At 41.7% G+C, this 21,699-nt stretch overlaps 1 protein-coding gene across 6 annotated transcripts in view; it reads right to left on the bottom strand.

Annotated features, from left to right (window-relative positions):
- FXR1 (FMR1 autosomal homolog 1) overlaps positions 1-11,102 on the bottom strand; it is a 64,556-nt gene extending 53,454 nt beyond the window's left edge. For 4 of the 6 annotated variants that reach the window (XM_063621762.1, XM_063621763.1, XM_063621764.1 and 1 more), the window contains exon 1: positions 10,758-11,102. In XM_063621762.1, coding sequence (XP_063477832.1) covers positions 10,758-10,808 — 51 coding nt within the window. In that variant the 5' untranslated portion in view covers positions 10,809-11,102. The remainder of the gene's footprint in view (positions 1-10,757) is intronic. The other 2 variants (XM_063621766.1, XM_063621765.1) reach the window with 2 other exon arrangements.
- Positions 11,103-21,699: the final 10,597 nt, after the last annotated feature.

The raw sequence follows: 21,699 nt of genomic DNA, 5'->3' as shown, positions 1-21,699 counted from the left end.
ATACAGTGGTTTCACTGTAAGGTCTCAGATCCCACTACTTACTGTGTATAACAAGAGAGGATCCAAGACAGTAATGTAAGGAAAATAAGATCCCTAACTGGCCTTATTTGCCAAAAAGCAAATCACAATGTTCCCTTCTCAAGATCTCTGTATGGTATTCCCAGAATACCCCAGACTCTTTGTAGTATTTCTCAGGAGGGTCTATCAATCTGGAATGGGATCCAGCCCTCCAGGATGCTGAGCATCAACCTCTCATCCCAATCCTAGAAGTGAGGAAGATCCAGCTAAGGAGAGCAAGTACCTAACTCCCACACATGCAAGAAAAACAACTTTCAAACAGAGATGATTAATACATGGCACTAGCATAACTGCCTATACATACAAATATGCAAAAATATTAACATACTATTTAAATGTAAAAATAAAACTCCAAAGTAACCTAAGAAATTGTATGTATAATCTGGGCACAGACTGTCTTAACCAGGACTGGAAACCCAGAAGCCTTAATGGAAAAAAAAATTATGTTAAAAACTAAAATCTCACTATGACCAGCAATACAAGAAAAGAAGTCAAAAGGATGGGGAGGCAGGGCACAGTGTGGCTCACACCTGTAATCCCAGCACTTTGGGAGGCCGAGGCAGGAAGATCACTTGAGTCTAGGAGTTGGAGGCCAGCCTGGGCAACGTAACAAGGCCCCATCTCTACAGAAAATTTTTTTTTTTTAAATTAGCTGGGCGTGGTGGCACATGTCTGTAGTCTCAGATACTCCAGAGGCTGAGGCAGGAGGATCACTTGAAACTGGGAGGTCAAGACTGCAATGAGCCATGATCCTATCACTGCACTGCAACCTGGGTGACACAGTATTATTTATTTTGAGATTCTACCTCAAAATTAATAACCTAAATAAATAGGTGGGATAGTGGACACTCTTACATTAGGTCAGAGGCTTAATATCCATAATACAAAAAGATTTCCAAAACTGACAAAAGGACACCCCAACAGAAAAACGGGCAAAAGACAGGCAATTCTTAGAAAAACAAAATCAAATGGCAAACAAAGGCAAGTCTTAAAAGAAGAAGTTCAAATGGCAAACAAACATTAAAATTCACAACTGGGATCAAGTTGAGAAATCCCTTTACATCCAACAGACTAGCAAAAATTAAACAACATAAAGCCAATTTCTGGCACAGATAAAAAGAAAAAGAGATGCCATTTATTATTGATGGAGAACACAGGAAGCATCAGAAGCCTTTTTGGAAAGTAATCTTTTAACATTTATTACAGTTTGTTTTTTAAAGGTTCCCTTTCACCAAGCTATCCCATTCTTTGATATCTATCCAATGGAAATAGTTATGTGGAGCGACAAAAAACTGAAAACAAAGTGTATGTCTATTAACTGCGGAATGGCTGAATTTAATATATTCTTATGATTATATAACCTTAAAAAATAAATCATACTCCACATGAAAACAGTTGAGATGTGGATGATCCTACTTTTATACAGTAATACTGAAAAACCCTATACCTGTAACTGAATACGTACCTATATACAATTCTACAAGCATGGTGAAATACATGGAACCACGTACATGTGCTACAAACAAAGGTTACCTAATATGGAGGCAGAGGTGAGAGACCCAGGTGGTGAAGACCAACCAGAGGGAAAAAAGAAAGTAAGAAAAAAATACAAGACTAAGTTTTTATATCATACTTACGTGTGTGTAAAATTATACATGTGTGTATGTAAATGTATACTTTTAAGAGTTAGAATATATCTTATTGTCAGCCAACATGTTTTCCATACAGCACATATGTGCATCACCACTCCCACTTCTAATTTTTCCATCCCTAGGGATCTCGAATTTATAAGCTATAAACTTAAAAGATGCTTACAACACCTAAAAGATCTAAGTTGTAATTTGATTCCGACAAGTACCAAATGGTCAAGGCTGCTACTGCAATGAAAAAAATGTCTTAACTTCAAACATACTTTTTAAAAAGATCTATGCAACTAAATCTACAAAGTAAAATTATTTCAAATCACTAGATACTTGTTCCACAAATTCAAAAAGTCCACAAATTTACCAATTACATTATACATTACAATAATTATTACAAGTTTTTTTTTTTTTTTTTTTGAGATGGAGTTTCACTCTGTTGCCCAGGCTGGAGTGCAGTGGCGTGATCTCGGCTCGCTGCAACCTCCACACACACCCCCACCCTGGGTTCAAGGGATTCTCCTGCCTCAGCCTCCAGAATAGCTGGGATTACAGGCACCAGCCACCATGCCCTGCTAATTTTTGTGTTTTTAGTGGAGACGGTTTCACCACGTTGGCCGGGCTGGTCTCGAACTCCTGCCCCTCAAGTGATCCACCCGCCTCAGCCTCCCAAAGTGCTGGGATTACAGTCAAGAGCCACCATGCTCAGCCAACCATGGAGTAAGCTCTAATAAGAAAAAAAAATTATTCAAGGCAAGCATTCAGCATTCATTAGTATTGAGCATGTAACTTCTGAATTTGGAAAAACAAAAAAAAAAGGACAATGAGGATGTGAAGATTTCTTTAAGAATACACAAGTGTCTACTACTACTGCTGCTTACATACCAGTACTGTTCTCGGCTTGTTAGGTTCACCCATTTGTATGTATTATCTAACAGTTCTCTTTGAAATGGCATGAGTTAATGGTTCCAAATGGCCACCCAAAACTATTCCAGGCCGGGCATGGTGGCTCACACCTGTAATCCTAGCACTTTGGGAGGCTGAGGCAGGCAGATCACCTGAGATCAGGAGCTCAAGTTCAGCCTAGTCAACACAGCAAATCGCCATCTCTACTAAAAATACAAAATTAGCTGGGCTTGGTGGTGCATGGCTGTAATCTCAGCTACAATAATTACTGAAGCACAAGAATCGCTTGAACCTGAGAGGCAGAGGTTGCAGTGAGCCAAGATTGCGCCACTGCACTCCAACCTGGGCGACAGAGCTAGACTCAAAAAAAAAAAAGAACTATTCTGACTTTCTTGTTGCAGTTTTTCTATACAGTTCCCTCTACGTATGCATAAAGTTTTGTGACAGTATCTGAACTTGACCAAGATCAAAACATAACTTCTTTAAAAAAAATCATTTAAGTTCAGTTTGAACCAAAATCAGAAATGACGAAGTTAGCAGTTACTAAGATTACACATCATCAACAAATATATACTGAGGTCTTACTATGAACTAAGTACATATATCAACAAAATTTAAGACTTGAAAATAACCTGAAAATTTCATATAACCTTTTTGTTTTAAAAAGGTTATATGAAAAAGGAACCAAAAACAGCCACCTATGATTAATTATGTAGATTAAGAAAGGAATTCAGGAGCCTCTGAGGCTCCTGATCCTGAAGAAATCTCAACACGAGAGCGCATCCCTTTGCCAACAATAATAAACTTCATCAGCTATTTTACTAATAGAGACCTCTGTTCATCTTCCCAAAATAGACAGCAAAAAACGCTGAAGATAGAGAATGGCAGGCAAGTTAAATACACTGATAGCATAAATTATCTTGATTAAAAGAAGGAGGTAGTGGCTCATGCCTGTAATCCCAGCACTTTGAGAGGCTGAAGCAGGAAGATCACAAGGTCAGGAGTTTGGGACCAGCCTGGCCAATATGGTGAAACCCCATCTCTAATACAAAAATCAGCCGGGCATAGTGGCAGGCACCTTTAGTCCCAGCTATTCAGGAGGCTGAGGCGGGAGAATTGCTTGAACCCGGGAGGCAGAGGTTGCAGTGAGCTGAGATCGCGCCACTGCACTCCAGTCTGGGCAACAGAGCAAGACTCCATCTCAAAATAAAACAAAATGCATGAGAAGAAACAGGTAATATTAATTTCAGTATTATTTAACCTAATATACCTAAAATATTATCCAACATGTAATCAATATAAAAAATTATTGGCCCGGCACAGTGGCTCACGCCTGTAATCCCAGCACTTTGGGAGGCTGAAGCAGGTGGAACATTTGAGGTCAGGAGTTCGAAACCAGCCTGGCCAACATGGTGAAACCCCGTCTCTATTAAAAATACAAAAATTGCCTGGGCGTGGTGGCACACAGCTATAATCCCAGCTACTCGGGTGGCTGAGGCATGAGAATCGCTTGAACCCGGGAGGCAGAAGTTGCAATGACCAAAGATAGTGCCACTGCACTCCAGCCTGGGCAACAGAGCAAGACTCTGGCTCAAAAAAAAAAAAAAAAAAAAAGAAAAAAAAAACTACTGAGGTGTTTCACATTCTTTTTTTAATACTAACGCTTTGAAACCCAATTTGTAATTTACATTTAAAGCACATCTCAATTCAGACTAGTACATTTCAGCTCCATGGCTGGCAGCTACCATATTAGAAAGAGCAGATTTGTCTAAAGCAAAGGCACAGCTCAAATCATTTCTCTGGGAGCCTCCCAATTTATTCCTTATAATTCTCCTCATATTAGTAACAATTCAAAATTAGTAATAATGTGGCAAAACATATTTGTACTTCAAAAAATATTGCACCATAATGGTTCAAGAAATTGGTTCTGTGGCGTCAAACTTCAGAGTCTGAATCTTGAATCAGCATCTAAATTTACAGACCTGGATTCACTTAGCCTCAGTATTCTCAAATGGTGATGTTATCTACTCCACTGTGGTTGACAGGATTAAATAGGAAATTCAGGTAAGGCACCTACAAAGTCTGGTAAGTAGTCTGGGTACTCAATGAAAATTAATTACAGTTGCTAGAGGTAGATGGGACTGCCATCAACAGAAACTAGCAAACATTTCACAACTTATAAAGATGTTAAAGGAAATAAAACTGCTTCATATTGCATATGAAAAAACCAAGGTGTTTACCTGGATGATCCTGCCAGTTAAAAGCTATTACAAGAATTAGGTGTCAATCATGGAATGAACGCATATTGGTCTTCCCACTACAAAAAAGCTAATTTGACAACCTTAAACACTGTGATAGAAGAACTTACTCAGAGTGATAATCCAGCAAAGTGTCTGTCCTTTTCCTAATGAAAATGTAAGCTCACTATCCTAAAATTTACTTTGAAAAATCCCTAATGCTGGCCAGACTCAGTGGTTCATGCCTGTAATCCCAGCACTCTGAGAGGCCCAGATGGGAGTACTGCTTGAGACCAGGAGTTTGAGACCAGCCTGATCAAAATAGCAAGACCCCATCTCTACTAAAAAATAAAAACTAAAAAATAAAACCAACCTCATAGAGTCCTTGGGAAAAGAAAATCAGGAAATACATATAGAAGCTTAATACACAATCTAGTAAAGAACAGGCTGTCATCTTAAACTATTATCTTACAGAAGACGCACAAATAGCTGACAGAAAATAACAGGTACATAAAAGTAAAAATATGGAAAAATAATGTTTTCTGGAAGTATTTAAAGCCAGGGCCTTGACAATATCTCTCTAGATAGATGTGCTTTTCTTCCATATTTTTCGTAATTATGTGTTGCTCTTCTAATACAAAATACAAAACTTTACAAGAAATATGCATTTAAATTGACTTTTTGTTTTTTTTTTTTTTTGAGTCGGAGTCTCACTCTGTCACCTAGGCTGGAGTGCAATGGCGTGGTCTCGGCTCACTGCAACCTCTGCCTCCTGGGTTCAAGCGATTCTCCCACCTCAGCTTCCCAAGTAGCTGGGACTACAGGCGCGTGCCACCACACCTGGCTAATTTTTGTGTTTTTAGTAGAGACAGGTTTCTCTATGTTAGCCAGGCTGGTCTCGAACTCCTGACCTCATGATCCGCCCGCCTGGGCCCCACAAAGTGCTGGGATAACAGGCGTGAGCCACGGCGCCCGGCCTAAGTTGACTTTTTAATAACTGTGATCACCATCAGCAAGATAGAGTAGAAAATCCAAGCCTTCCTTCCCCTCCACGTTTTGCAACTATCTGTGAATGAAAATAAAAGCTGTTGTGCTCATTTATTTTGACATTCAGTTAAATCTTCATTCCTTAGCATTTTAATGAAAATTATCTTTTTAAATATGCAAAACAACTATTTTAAAGTATCTGGAACTATGTATTTTTAAATTAACAGGGTGCCCTAATATTAAGACAATTATCTTTTTTTAAATTACAAATCTCCACAATGAAACCAACTAACAAGATTCTGTACTAACCTTGAAAAGTGAGCATACCCTCTGAACGCAATTTTACTATAATTCTATTGGTCATCATTATTAATATACCTACTGCATAATTTACGCTCAAATTCCACTAAATATTAAATCAAGCTAAACGGAATTATAGAAATATTATAGTACTTTGAGATTTGTTTTGTAGACAGTTACACAGTTGAAGCAGACAGCTCTAAAGTAACTCTGGCCAGGCGCGGTGGCTCATGCCTGTACTCCCAGCACCTTGGGAGGCCGAGGCGGACGGATCACAAGGTCAGGAGATCGAGACCAGCCTGGCCAACATGGTGAAACCCCGTCTCTACTAAAAATACAAAAAATTAGCTGGGCATGGTGGCGCGTGCCTGAAATACCAGCTACTCAAGAGGCTGAGGAAGGAGAATCGCTTGAACCAGTGAGTCAGAGATTGCAGCCAGCCAAGATTGAGCCACTGCACTCCAGCCTGGTGACAGAGCAAGACTCCGTCTCAAAAAAAAAAAAAAAAAAAAAAAAAAAGTAACTCTACCTTCTGCAGAAAGTGATCGAAATCTTAGAGCTTACAGGTTCCCTTGGAACATCATGGAAACTTTCCTATGAGCCAGAAACTGAGTGACTTACTTTCAACTTGTATTTAAAATTATACTCATGGTCTGGCGCGGTGGCTCACACCTGTAATCCCAGCACTTTGGGAGGCCGAGGAGGGGGGATCACTTGAGGTCAGGAGTTTGAGGCCAGCCTGGCCTACATAGTAAAACCCCGTCTCTACTAAAAACACAAAAATTGCCAGCCATGCTAGCTAGCGCATGCCTGTTGTCCCAGCTACTTGGGAAGGCTGAGGCAGGAGAATCACTTGAACCTGGGAGATGGAGGTTGTAGTGAGCCGAGATCGCACCACTGCACTCCCACCTGGGCAACAGAGCAAGATTTTGTCTCAAAAAATAAAAATAAAATAAAATTATACTCAGCCCAAGGCCATCCAAATTGCAATGATATTACAAAGACTAATATATATTTATACATCAGTTAAAAAGCACTTTAATGATGCAAATGAGCCGGAGGTTTCTTTGGAGTAATGGAATGTTCTGAAGGAAGACTGTGGCGGTGGTTACACAACTCTGTAAATACAGTCATTCAACTGTACACTTAAAAAAGGTTAGTTTTTATAGAATATACATTCTACCTCAATAAAACTTTCTTTTTCAAGACACCTTAAATGTCCAGTAGTATAAAACCTAAGATGCTACTTTAGGTATGAGAAGTACAAAAGTATAAAGCCTATAATGTTATTTTATGTAACAGCATAGCCCACCGTCAAATGCTTAATTAACATCTTCCCATTCTCTCTCATCCCCACAGATTTATAGGGCTGCGAACATGCACAAATCAAGTTTTTAATCTCTTTAACTATAGAGCCACTGTTAAATGCAGAACAATGTATTTAGCACACCACCATTTGTGTACATACTATTTTTTAAAGGCTACCCTAATTTTAGGTAAAATATTCAGATCTTCAGCGTTTCACTGGTTACAATTAATTTGTGAAATGAAGTTTCAGTTCTACTACAAAAACTTTAATCAAAGTCTACAGAGCACTGCCTCAAGGCATGATAACTGACTTTGAAACTCATCAATGGCAATTCACACTTACAGCCAAATGTGTGTCTTCTGCCTATACCGGGGTAAGAAGAGGGGCAAAGAGGGAAATTCAGATCACCTGTACACTGAAAAACACCACAAAAAAAAACAAAGAAATACACTAAAATGTTAACAGCTCTCATCTCAAGGCAACTTCTAGTTTTTGCTGAGTTCCAAAATTCCCTCAGTGACCATGTATTATCTTCTAAATTGGAAAAAAACTAATTAAAATTAAATTGCTTCTACACTAAATGGAAGCCGGACTCAAAACACTACACAATATATTGTATGATTCTATACACGTAACGTTCTGAATAAGAAAAACTATGGGGACAGAAAACACTCTAGAAGCTGGGGTTGAGGAATGGTTGACTGAAAAGGGCATGACGGAAATTTGGGGGCTATGAATCTTGATAAATGCTGACACAACCACAGTTAACGTGACAGTTAATCTTGATAATTGTCAGCATTTATCAAGATTCATAACCGTACACCAAAAAAGGCTTATTTCACTGTATGTAAATTAACCTCAACTTCTACATTCTAATGAATAAAAAGCAATAAATTTCTGTGCAATAAGCCAATGGTTTTAAAGTTAGCAGTTTAATAGGATAAAAATATACTGGGGATCACCGAACTACTTCAAGCCCCTCATGTTAGACAGAGAGATTTTTCAGGGGTCCATTGTTAGATAATGGTAAGGTGAAGTACAGACCTAGAATTCTCATCTGTTTACTTCAAATCCAGGACTCTTTTCCACTTCGCCATTCTCATTCTTCCAGAGTTCTGAAGACCAGTTTCCACAAAGTGCATGTGCAAGTGGATTATGGCTGGACATAAAATTCCAAATGTTCAAGCGTACATGATTTCAGTGCACACACAGGTGGCTAGTGTCCTTTCCAACCTTTGTCAAAGTACCAACTCACTTTGTGAGGCAAAATGAGTAATGGAGTCAAAGTCTAAGTAGAAACAAGCAGTAGATTGTAGATATGTATAGAGACCAATTATAAATACTTCAGAGTTCCAAAATGGGGACATTTGATTCATTGTGAATTGACTGGAAAAAAAAAATACCGTGAGAAACCAAAGTAAGACTGCAAACAATCTTTACTAAAACAAATTACCTTCACCTTATTAAAAAAAGGAAAAAAGATCTTGCATAGCAGGCTATTGACAAATATACTTTGCTAAAAATAGTTGTCTACCACATGCATGATGCAGAACCATGAATTAAAGCAAAATAATCACTTTATTTTTTCCAATACGCAAGAAAAAATGCATACCTCCCTTATACAAGAACTATAGAGCCAAATAGTGAGAATTTAAAACTTTTCGGGAAATGGGTGGGGGGTGATGCAAAACGACTTATCTACACTTGATAGGAAAAACATGGATAAGTCTATTCTTTGCGCCGTCTTACCCAGCGAACTGTATCTGCAGTAGTCCAGGGAAAGCAACCACCAGGTTTCAATAACAACAAAAGTCAATTAACTATGTACTCAAATTTCACCTAGGTCATTGGTCTGACATCAAGTCTTAAACCGAGAACGTTAATGTAACTACTCACGCATTAACATAAAGTCTCATTTCCAACAGGCACTGTTCCTACTTTAAGTTTACCACCTAAGGAGATTTAAACTTGCAAAAAGCTTAGGGGGATCCTTTATACGCTGTGATTCCCCATTATGCTAGTACCACGTGACAGTTAAACCAAATCCACAGAGCTAATCAGTAAACTAAGAAAATCAAAATGCTGAAAATAGAAAATCGTGGCCAAATAAAATAAAAACCCATGGGATAAAAGGTACGCTGAAATGAAAACCTGTGAGAACTCATTTTGCATACGCACAATACTCATGTATTAGAAGAAGGCCCTTCATAAAAATAGCCAAGACTCTCAAACATTTGAGATGCTGGCTTAGTGAGATTGACTGACAGACAACAGCTGGGGAGATTCTGTATTGATCTTGTTAAAGCCTGGCATTATTTCGGGAAAATAAGGAGAAAAGAACGCTATAGCGGCAAAAAATAAACTAGTAGGATTTCATTTTCAGATATGTGAACGCTGAATGCCCCACCAAATTCCTCTACTCTATTCCTCTTACGTTTTTCAGCCCCGATTCCATAGTAATGCATGTCCTTCCTCCCCAAGCAAACAAACAAAAAACCTCGTGGGGGTAAAAACAAAAACAAAACAAAACCTCCCTCCAAAAACAGGGGCAGTGATATAAAGAAATTAGTCACCTCTCCACCTATCTCCCTGATCCATTTCGCATTTTAAATCTTACTTTAAAGCTCACAACTCTCCTTTTCTTCCGTAATAGGGGCTAAGGCGCCGCCCAATTTCCCAGGCCGCAAAAATATTCCAACCTGCCACAATTCAAGGTTTTCTGCTTTTCTGTATTCGATCCTAAACCTCAATCTGGTACCCCATTCTCCTCAGACACTGAAGATTTGTTGGCCCAAAACTCAAATACAAGGGTAAATTCCAAAGATTCCGCGATACACCCGCCCCAGGGGGTGGGGAGGGGTCGGAGGAGCGGGCTGAGGAGCTCCCGCCCGGCCCATTTCGAGGGGCGGGGGAGCGGGTGTGACCACACAATCCCACCGCCTCCTTTCACGACTCCCCCACCTCCCAGAGCTCGGGCCTGCTCCGAAGGAGCTCCGGCCGCCGAGCAGCCACTCAGTTGCTTCCCACCGGCCCGCCAAGAACCGTACTAGCAACCAAGAGGGTTCATAACTAGGAAAATGCAAGAGGTGTCCGACGTGTGGTTTTTAAAACATAACGGAGCCCCGGCCCCCGAGACCGTTAAACCGCGGGTGGAGGGGGGAGAAGCAAGGAATCCAGCGGCCTCGAGCTTTGGCCTGGCTGCCTTTCCGACCCCAAACCTCACTCTCTGGGACCACCAACCCTCCCTCAAACGCGCTCCAGCCCCCAGAACACTCGACAAAGTGGCAATACGGTCAGTACCTTGTAGAAAGCCCCGTTGGAGCCGCGAACCTCCACCGTCAGCTCGGCCATGTTGGAACCGCAAAGGCCGCTGGGAAGAGATTCTAGAAACTTTCCAACCAGAGGGGAGGAGGGGGGAGGGGCGAGAAGGAGGCGGGGAAAGGGGAGGAGAAAACAGGGCTGGGATTGGGATCCCGCGCCCCTCACCCCTGGGGTCTCAACGTGCCGCCCCGACTCTCCAGGTGGGATCCCGGCGCACCCCGCATCACTGGCCTTGGGCTCCGCCTGCCGCCGTCTACGTCGGGTTTGCCTCCCGACACAGTCACCCGACCTTTGTTGACCCGCCCCTAGGTCCCCGCCCCACAGTGCCCGCTGTTCGCACCGCGGCGGCGGAGTAGTGCTTTCAGCTGCCGCAGAAGGAACTGCCCAGGCACAACCTGCCTGGCGCATCGGCATTCCCCTGCGCTCCGGCATCCTGACCTTAAACTTCTGGAAGTGCTGGCTGCCCTGGAATGGCTTTCTCACCCACTTTTTGGGCTCCAGTTGCCCTGGGGAAGAGGGATGCCTACAAAATAGACATACTATTGTGCCCCAAGTTATTTCGCCCCGCTCTTTTTTTAAAAAAAGCTGGGCCTTCTCTTGACTCAAATTCCACAGTTCCCCACCCCCTCAAACGATTTGGCCTAGCCCTCTCCCCACCTGTTACCACTTTAACTATTTAAAAGTCAAACTGAGTATTTTCAGGGCAAGTTAACTGTTCACAACGTAGGACAGAGTTTGGGTGAATTCGCCTTATTAAAAGTAGTCAGACAAACTTAATAGAGCAGGAGACCACGTTTTCCTCTGCTAAATGCATGCAAATTTCCACAAATAGGATCAAAGCAGAACATCTCCAGTTTTGTAAGCATAACAAATACTTTGGATATGGATTTTAACAACTTAATACTGAAGCTCCTTCCCTAAGCAAGGGCTTTGGAAAATAATACTGTAAGTGCTCCTTGTTATACTTACATTATTACTATTTTCGCAGAGAAACTTAAGAAAGGATACTTTGCTAACATTCTGTACTTCCCATGAAGTGCCCACTGACCCAGTTTTTCAGATTCTAAAAAAAAAAAAAAATGTACATAACATTTTATGAGCACGTCTGCATCTTGAAGATTCTGGGAAAAAATGAGGGCTGTGAAAGTGCTCACTGTTGTTATGTACAGGATATTCTATTTATTTATTTATTTATTTAGAGACAGGGTCTCACTCTGTTACCCAAGATGGAGTGCAGTGGCGTGATTACGTTGCAGCCTGGATTTCCCAGGCTCAGGTGATTCTCCCACCTCAGCCTCCTGAGTAGCTGGGACTACAATATTTATTTTATTTTATCTTATTTATGATTTTTTTTTAGACAGAGTCTCGCTCTATCGCCCAGGCTGGAGTGCAGTGGCGTGATCTTGGCTCACTGCAACCTCCGCCTCCTGGTTCAAGTGATTCTCCTGCCTCAGCCTCCGGAGTAGTTGGGATTACAGGCGTGCACCACCACACCCAGCTAATTTTTTTGTGTTTTTAGTAGAGACAGGGTTTCACCATGTTGGCCAGGCTGGTCTCGAACTCCTGACTTCATGATATGCCCGCCTCGGGATTACAGACATGAGCCACCGTGCCCAGCCTATTTATTCACTCCCGGACTTTTTTTTTTTTTTTTTTTTAAGACAGGATCTCTATCGCCGAGGCTGAAGTGCAGTGGCACAATCGTAGCTCACTGTAACCTTGAACTCTTGGGCATCCCACACTGGGCTGGATGTTTAAAGGGTTCATCATAATGAGAAAAATGTAAATAACTAAATGCCCATCAATGAGTAATAGCCACCATTTATTAAGGGCACCTTATGCTGACACTTTATATTGTATCTCATTATGATCCTTCAGAATTATAATGTCCTATTTGCTTTTTTAAAAAGTTTTCTTTAGATATAATTCTCCCATTTATAGTGTACAATTCAGTAGTTTTTAATATATTCACAGATTTGTGCAACCATCACCACAGTCAATTTTAGAACATTTTCATCACTGCAAAAATAACCTCATACCTGTTAGCATTCACTCTAGATTTAACCCCAACTCCCCAGGCCCTAGGAAATCACTAACCTGTTTTCTACCTGTATAGATTTGCCTAGTCTAAATATTTAATATAAATGAAATCGCAGAATATGCGGTGTTTTACAACTGGCTTTCTTTTTTCTTTCTCATTTTTTTTTTTTTTTTTGAGACAGAGTCTCACTCTGTTGCCCAGGCTGGAGTGCAGTGGCTTGATCTCCGCTCACCGCAACCTCCACCTCCTGAACTAAAGCGATTCTCCACCTCAACCCCCACCCCCCAAGTAGCTGGGAGTACAGACACCACCCACCACCCCCGCCTAATCTTTGTATTTTTTGTAGAGACGGGGTTTCACCGTGTTGCCCAGGCTGGTCTCAAACTCCTAAGCTCAAGTTATCCTCTGCCTCCGCCTCAGCCTCCCAGAGTGCTAGGATTACAAACGTAAGCCACTGCACCTGGCCTATGATTGGCTTCTTTCATTTAGTATAATGCTTTATAGTTTCATCCATGTTGTAGAATGTATTACTACTCACTCCTTTTTGTCAAATATACTGTTGTATGGATATACCACATCATTTTATTTATTAATTCATCAGTTGATAGACATTTGTGTTGTTTCTACCTTTTGGCTGTTAGGAATAATGCTGCTATGAAAATTTCTGTATATGTTTTGGTATAGACAGATGTATGTTTTTGTTTCCGTTGAGTATATAGCTAGAAATGGAATTGCTGACTCGTGATAACTCCATGTTTAAACCTTTTGAGGAATTGCCAGACTTTTCCAAAGTGGCTGCATTATTTGCATTCCCACCAGCAGCGTATGAGGGTCCGAATTTGCTTTTCTTTATGGGTTCCCCTCTCCTTTCCTGTCCTCCCCTCCCCTCCCCCTCCTCTTCTCTTCTCTTCTCCTCTCTCTCTCTCTCTCTCTCTGTTTTGGCTTTCAGTGTATTTTTTGTTTGTTCTCAATGTGAGTAATTTTGAATATAGATGCAAAAGTTCCACTTGGGCACAGGCCAAAGCATCTCATACTGCCTGAACTCTAAAGAATAAGTATTTTCCCTCTTCAGGCCTTGCACAGCGAAAACATTTGAATTTGGAACCCAGCCAACACTTTACTACTTCTTCTAGGTAGACTTCATGATTTCAGTTAAACAACTGAGCTCTATAGCAACCAGTAACACATGTAAGATCAGACAAGCTCTAAGTGTCAGAACTACGATTTGAGCCATCTTACTTTCCATTTCCAATGCCACATCAATAACTGCAGCCTCCATGTAATATTCAAAATGGGACATTACACAAACTTTAAAATTTTGATGTAGATATATTTTCATCATCATAAAAAGATGTTCACTTTAAAGAAGAATGTCACAAAACACCATACGTAATCATATCAAAATATATACGCAGTATGTATATACATATATAAAGTCTGAAAGTTAATATTTCCATATATTATTAGAGGATATTTCCAGAAGATGGGCTAATGATTTACGTAAACTATATAATGTCTATATTTTTGCCCCATCTGAATTTTTCACGATGAGCATGTTACCTGATCATCAAAAAAAAAAAAAAAGATCTTTTTGGCTGGGCACAGTGGCTCATACCTTTAATTCCAGCACTTTGGGAGGCCAAGGCAAGGGGATCACCTGAGGCCAGAAGTTTAAAGCCAGGCTGGACAACACAATGAGAGCTCTACAAAGAGACAAAAGTTAGCAGGGTGTGGTGGTGTGCACCTGTAGTCCAGGCTACTCAGGAGGCTGAGGCAGGAGGATTGCTTGAGCCTGGAGGTCGAGGCTGCAGTGAGCTGTGTTTGCACCACTGCATTCCAGCCAGGGCAACAGAGCAATACACTTGTCTCAAAAAAAAAAAAAAAGATATTTTCATTTTTTAAATACCATGGAATATTCTACAGCCACTAGCAATGAAATTATAGAAGATTACTGATATGAGAAGATGTCTATAACTGTAAAAAGCAGCTTATATATGCAACCAATTTTGTACAGGATACGTATATGTATATTGCGTGAAAATGTATTACAAAGACTTTACCAAAATGCTAACAGTGGTTCTCTTAGGGTAGTGGCATTATGAATATTTATTTCTCTCTCTCTCTCTCTCTCTGTGTGTGTGTGTATGTTTAAATAGGGATTGGGGTCTCGCTGTGTTAACCAGGCCCATCCTGGACTCATGGGCTCAAGCAATCCTCCTGCCTGGGTCTCCTAAAGTCCTGGGATCAGAGGCATGAGCTACCATGCCCTGCCTTCTTTGTGAGTTTCTATATTTTCCAAGTTTTCTGCATTGAAAAGTAGTACTATTTCATTTTTCTTTTCTTTTCTTTTTTTTTTTTTTTTTTGAGACAGAGTCTCACTTTGTTGCTCAGGCTGGAGTGCAGTGGCCCGATCTTGGCTCACTGCAACCTCCGCCTCCCAGGTTCAAGTGATTCTTCTGCCTCAGCCTCTTGAGTAGCTGGGATTACAGGCTCTCCTGCCCCAACCTCCTGAGTAGCTGAGATTACAGGCTCTCCTGCCCCAGCCTCCTGAGTAGCTGGGATTACAGGCACCCACCACCATGCCCGGCTAATTTTGCACTTTTAGTAGAGATGGGGTTTCACCACATTGGTCAGGCTGGTCTCGAACTCCTGACTTCAGGTGATTTGCCCACCTTGGCCTTCCAAAGTGCCGGGATTACAGGCATGAGCCACTGTACCTGGCCCCTTTCCTTCTTTTTAACTGCTCCTTTTGGAGCAGGGCTACCCCACAGGCAGTGTGCCCAAAGGAATCCGATTCTTTAAATAGGTAGAATTTTTGACAAAGATCAAAGCTAAAAAGAAGAAATACAATTTTCTGCAGAAGAAAGAGTATCCTTTCTGCTCTGTAGACAATCCAGGACTGAGATGCATTAATGCAGAACTGAGGATCTGAGGTCTGGGCACCAGTAGTGACCGAAAAAAATAGGATGTTCTGAAAGTCAATAGACAAGACATGGTTCTCAACTTTAGGATCGTATTTCAGGCCTATGCGATCGTGCCATTTTTCAACTCTTAAGCTGCTTTCCTTTACTATGCTTTTTAGGCAACTCTTATAATGTAACTCTTACGCTCATTCCACCTTAATTAAATTGCTAATAGTGCTGAGATATTGTGATGTTGCGGTTAAGGGCACGAACTTTAGAATTAGAATCCTTTATTTGCTATATGGTCTTTAGTGAGTTGGTTAACATCTCTGAGCTTTAGTTCTCTCTTTTTAAAATGTAGAATAATGTTTACCTCAATGGGCTAATAAGATCAAGTGAAGAAATATATGTAAAGGTGCTGACTACACAGTGGCATGTAATAAGCACTTAAATTATTATTATTAAACTCTAGAAGTCTATTACTGCTAGATTCAGTATTTTAAGCACAAGACTCATTTATCTGAAATCATTATAAATACTTAGTGATTTTTTTTTTTTTTGAGACAGAGTTTCACTCTTGTTGCCCAAGCTGGAGTGCAATGGCACGATCTTGGCTCACCACAATCTCTGCCTCCCAGGTTCAAGCGATTCTCATGCCTCAGCCTCCTGAGCCACCATGCCTGGCTAATTTTTTGTATTTTTAGTAGAAATGGGGTTTCACCATGTTATCCAGGCTGGTCTTGAACTCCTGACCTCAGATGATCCGCCCACCTTGGCCTCCCAAAGTGCTGAGATTACAGGCGTGAGCCACCTCGCACAGCCTTACTTAGTGTTTTTTTTTTTGTTTTGTTTTTTTTTTTGAGATGAGTCTTGTTCTGTCGCCCAGGCTGGAGTGCAGTGGTGCGATCTCGGCTCACTGCAAGCTCCGCCTCCTGGGCTCATGCCATTCTCCCGCCTCAGCCTCCTGAATAGCTGGGACTACAGGCACATGCCACCACGCCCAGCTAATTTTTTTGTATTTTTAGTAGAGACGGCTAATCTCGATTCATTATTGGATCATGAAATCAATTCAGTGGATATTATCAACATTTTAAAAGTTGAAATAAAATACTAACGAATAGACCAGAGAACTTTCCACTAATAAAGGCTTACTTAAATGTTTGAGAAACATTGGCCTAGTGCTATTTGAAGCTAATGGTGGTCCCCTCCTTTTAAATAAGAGCACAGTAACATTGATTTAAAGAAAAAAAAAACTTAAAAATAAATAAATGCACTTAACAGTTATGGAAGATTAAAAATAATAAAATGCACAATTATGGAAAGAAAAAATAAAATGAACAGTTATAGAAGGACAAAGATGATTAAAAATTATTAATTGCATATGTTTTTCTTTTTTTATTTGTTTCTTTTTTTGTGATGGAGTCTCGCTCTGTTGCCCAGGCTGGAGAGCAGTGGCACAGTCTTGGCTCACTGCAACCTCCCGGGTTCAAGCGATTCTCCTGCCTCAGTCTCCCAAGTAGCTAGAATTACAGGCACCTGCCACCACGCCCAGCTAATTTTTTGTATTTTTAGTAGAGACAGGGTTTCACCATGTTGGCTAGGCTGGTCTTGAACTCCTGACCCCGTGATCCGCCTGCCTTGGCCTCCCAAAGTGCTGGGACTACAGGCGTGAGCCACCGCACCTGGCCTTGTGTATGTTTTTCAAAATCTTCACTACAGTAATAAGTTATGATATTCATAAAAGTCTAAGGTCAAGTCTATATTTACAATAAAATAACTCCTAGTTTCCAATGCTTTCAAGACCACCAAAATAAAAAAAAGTACTTTTTGAAGTCCATGGCATCCTAGCTCATATTTTATGCCTACGAATAAAATTCTAAAGTCATATCTTTTTAGTTCATTAGAAATTCTAAAGTCTTATCTTTTTAGTTCATTAAAAATATCTTTGATAAAACATTCTATATTTTTACAGAAGCAGACGTATACCCATCATTCAGACTTTAGTTTGTAAACGCAGTTCCCCAATAATAGGAACCAAGGCTTCCAGGAGAAATGGCTGATTCCATGTCAGGGGAAGGAGAGTATGAGATGAACCTAGTACATGCTGCTGTGCCACAATGTACGTATAGCTCAAATACTGATGGACCATGTTATAAGAACCCACCAGCCAGTTTGGAGACTTTCCCACTGGCTAAATCTGATAAACTGAGTTTGTTGTTTGTTTTTGAGACAGAGTCTCGCTAAGTCGCCTGGGCTAGAGTGCAGTCACTGCAACCTCCGCCTCCCAGGTTCAAGTGATTCTCCTGCCTCAGCCTCCTGAGAGTCGGGATTACAAGCCTGCGCCACCACGCCTGGCTGATTTTTGTATTTTTAGTGGAGACAGGGTTTTGCCATGTTTTCCAGGATAGTCTTGAACTCCTGAGCTCAGGTGATCCACCGCCTTGGCCTCCCAAAGTGCTGGTGTTGTAGGACTTTTCCTTAGTTCAGCTAAGGTGGGGTCCTTGTCTGTCTCACAGCTGCAAAAATTTAGGCTCACAGATGGTTTGAAGGGTGAGTAAAGCAGGGTTTTATTGGATGAAAAGGAAGAAAAGGGGAAAACAGGGACTCTCGCTAGGTCAGAGTCCCTGTCAGAGCACTTCCCACACGCTATTTGAATCCCAGTTTCCACACAGGAAGAAGAGGGGCCAGTCTCCTCCCTGCTGCAAAGTGAACTTCCCAAGGCTCTATGTCAGTGGGCAGACTGGCTGGAGTTTCTCTGAGGACCCCCTCCCACCTGGCTGTCTCATTCCCCCCTCTAAAGAAGTACATCTGGCCACGTGCGGTGACTTACGCTTGTAATCCCAGCACTTTGGGAGGCTGAGGCGGGCAGATCACCTGAGGTCGGGAGTTCAAGACCAGGCTGACCAACATGGAGAAAGCCTGTCTCTACTAAAAATACAAAATTAGCCAGGCATGGTGGCATATGCCTATAATCCCAGCTATTCAGGTGGCTGAGGCAGGAGAATCACTTGAACTTGGGAGGTGGAGGTTGCAGTGAGCTAAGATCATGCCATTGCACTCCAGTCTGGGCAACAAGAGCCGAAACTCCATCTCAAAAAAAAAAAAAAAAAAAGTACATCTAATTACTCTTAGATTAAGGATAAGGACGAAGACCAATCTTAACTGCTTCCTGCTGACAGAGGGTGCTGTTCTGGGGGAAATAGCAGTCAGAGCTCCCTCAGGGGCCTATTTAAGGGTTCCCGGCAGAAGGGGCCATTGTCAGAAGCTCCAGTTGCATGACTGTTTGGAGTCTGATGGCCTGAAGGCAAGAACAGACAAACCAGGTTATTAGAAAACATGTATCAAAACGAAACAAGGGTAGGGGTAAGGACAGCTCAAAAATCCTTAGGTCTTTTACCAGTTTGCACAGGGAGAGGGAGGCCAAAAGCCCAACTGGAAAAAAAATTTACCCTTTTGCCAGTATGTTGGGCTTCTGGGTTCCCTTCCCCTAAGTCCCATCCTAAGACAACAAGTTTAAGGCTTGGCCAAATTAACTTTCAGGTTGGAGGATGCATCTCAGGGGAGTGTAGTATGAAAACACAATTACCTATTAGTGAAGAGAGAACAGAGGAGAAGAAAGGAAAAAGAAGGCATTTTTAAAGGAGTCCCAGAGGTTCAGTATGCATTCGAATGGGGTACAGACTGAAGATGAATGGCTACCCATCCAGAAAGAGGGAAGCAGGTTTCCCTGGTTCCCTTCTCTTCCTAGCAAATACCCAGGGTATGTGAGGGAGAGAGGGAAGAGCATCCTATTTCCATCTTCCGTCCTTGCATCCCCGAGTCCCTGCGACCTTGGCAGGTGCCGCCATGGGTATCAAAGCGATTTGCACCCATGAAGCAGGGGGGTCCAGGGGGCGAGAATCATCTGCTCTTATCCACATATACCCTATCTCCCCTGCTGTCAGTAGCCTTGGAGTTGCCTGGACCTAATTTACATCATGGATACTAACATGGCCTTTATCCATGAAATAAGAAGCTTGGACTTGGCTTAATCGGCAGGAATCAGCCACGCTCACCTGCGCTGTGCCTTTTAACCTCTGTTGTCATCTGCCTCTGGATCCCTTAGATCCAGTTTTCTTTCCCAGGGCTTTGACTTGAAGCTTGAAATTGAGTCTGGGACAAAAATGTGTCACGAGGGGGCGGTACATAGATTCCTTATCATAAGCCGAATGCTAAGGTGAAACTGTGGAATTGAGTCCTCCTCCAACAAGGGAGAGAAAAGGATGTCTTGTGACACACCCAGATAACTGGTAGCTATAGTTATGCTTGTTAGGATTTGGGTGCATGGTTCCTGGCTTTTGTTAGCTCCCTTGGTTTTACTTTCCCAAAAAGGAAACCTCCAAGTGATGGACATCATATTTATCCCCATCACCTAGCAGGATTTGTAGGATAATTGCCCAGAACCCGAATATTGATCTTGATTTCTACATTACCATCCCTCTTGTCTTTTCTGAGTTGCAGCTAGAGATTACTGGTTGGTTCACAGGAACAAGCAGGGCTAGTCTAACATGTAGGCGAAAACTTAAAACAACTAGTGAGTTTAGAATTTAGTGACAAATGTATGATAAGTTTGGGAACACAATTTCTGTCTCTCCAGTCCTCATTTTTGTTAAAAATAAAAAAATTACGATAGGACTGAGTGGTTTGCAAAATAGATTTTTATCTTTTTTTTTTTTTTTTTTTTTTTTAACGGAGTCTTGCTCTGTCACCCAGGCTGGAGTGCAGTGGCACAATCTCAGCTCACTGCAACCTCTGCCTGCCAGGTTCAAACAATTCTCCTGCCTCAGCCTCCCAAGTAGTGGGGACTACAGGCATGTGCCACCATGCCCAGCTAATTTATTTTTGTATTTTTAGTAGAGACAGGGTTTCACCATGCTGGCCAGGCTGGTCTTGAACTCCTGACCTCCTGATCAGCCTGCCTCGGCCTCCCAAAGCACTGGGATTACAGGCGTGAGCCACCACGCCCAGCCCAATAGATTTTAATCTTATACTTGGCCTGATTATTTGCATAAAGTGCAGCAAGAATAATTACTTCTACATAGGTCTTTTGGATTGGCTTTGATGGAACTCTGTTCCCCAAGGGATCTAAGATAAGACCTTTTAAAGCTGAGCCCAACCATGGATTTGTATCCTCAAACACCTATGAGTTGGGTGATTCTCTCCTCTTGAGGTCTCAAGATAAACTTGGAGCTTCTAGACCTGTTAGAAAGTGACATTCTTTACTGACCACAGGTCAAGAATCCTGTACAGGGACTGCGTAGGCAAGGGTATGAGGCCAGTTTCCCCACTGGGCTTTTATTGGCTCTGTAAGTTGAGATTGACTCCTTAAAGGAAAGCATACCCTTCCAGTGGTAAAATGACCAGTTTCTCCAACTGGGTCCTTTTGCAAAAGAAAATGGATTCTTAGTGCACTGATGCAAACAACTATATTGCCACATGAATGCTCACAGATAGTTTCCAAATTTTAGAGGAACCAGGCAGAGAAAAACAAACATACTCCAAATTTTGTTCATAGGAGCATACCTTACTCAGTTATTAAAGGCCTTAAATAGTTCAAAATGGCCAGATGCGGTGGTTCACTCCTGTAATCCCAGCACTTTGGGAGGCCAAGGCGGGCAGATCACCTGAGGTCAGGAGTTCAAGACCAGCCTGACTAACATGGTGAAACCTCGTCTCTACTAAAAATACAAAAAATCAGCCAGGCATGGCGGTGAGTACCTGTAATCCCAGCTACTTAGGAGGCTGAGGCAGAAGAATCATTTGAACCCAGGAAGTGGAGGTTGCAGTGAGCCGAGATAGCACCATTGCACTCCAGCCTGGGTGACAAGAGCAAAACTCCATCTCAAAAAAAAAAAAAAAAAAGTTTCCTTGACTCTGAAAAACAAAACAAGGATCAGCAATATTCCAAGCAAATTTCAAAAATTCCAATATTCCATGC

The sequence above is a fragment of the Symphalangus syndactylus genome, chromosome 17 (genome assembly GCF_028878055.3).
Source record: "Symphalangus syndactylus isolate Jambi chromosome 17, NHGRI_mSymSyn1-v2.1_pri, whole genome shotgun sequence".
Lineage (NCBI taxonomy): Eukaryota > Metazoa > Chordata > Mammalia > Primates > Hylobatidae > Symphalangus > Symphalangus syndactylus.
Note: the sequence above shows the minus strand (reverse complement) of the source record. Positions and strands in the feature narration are given on the sequence as shown.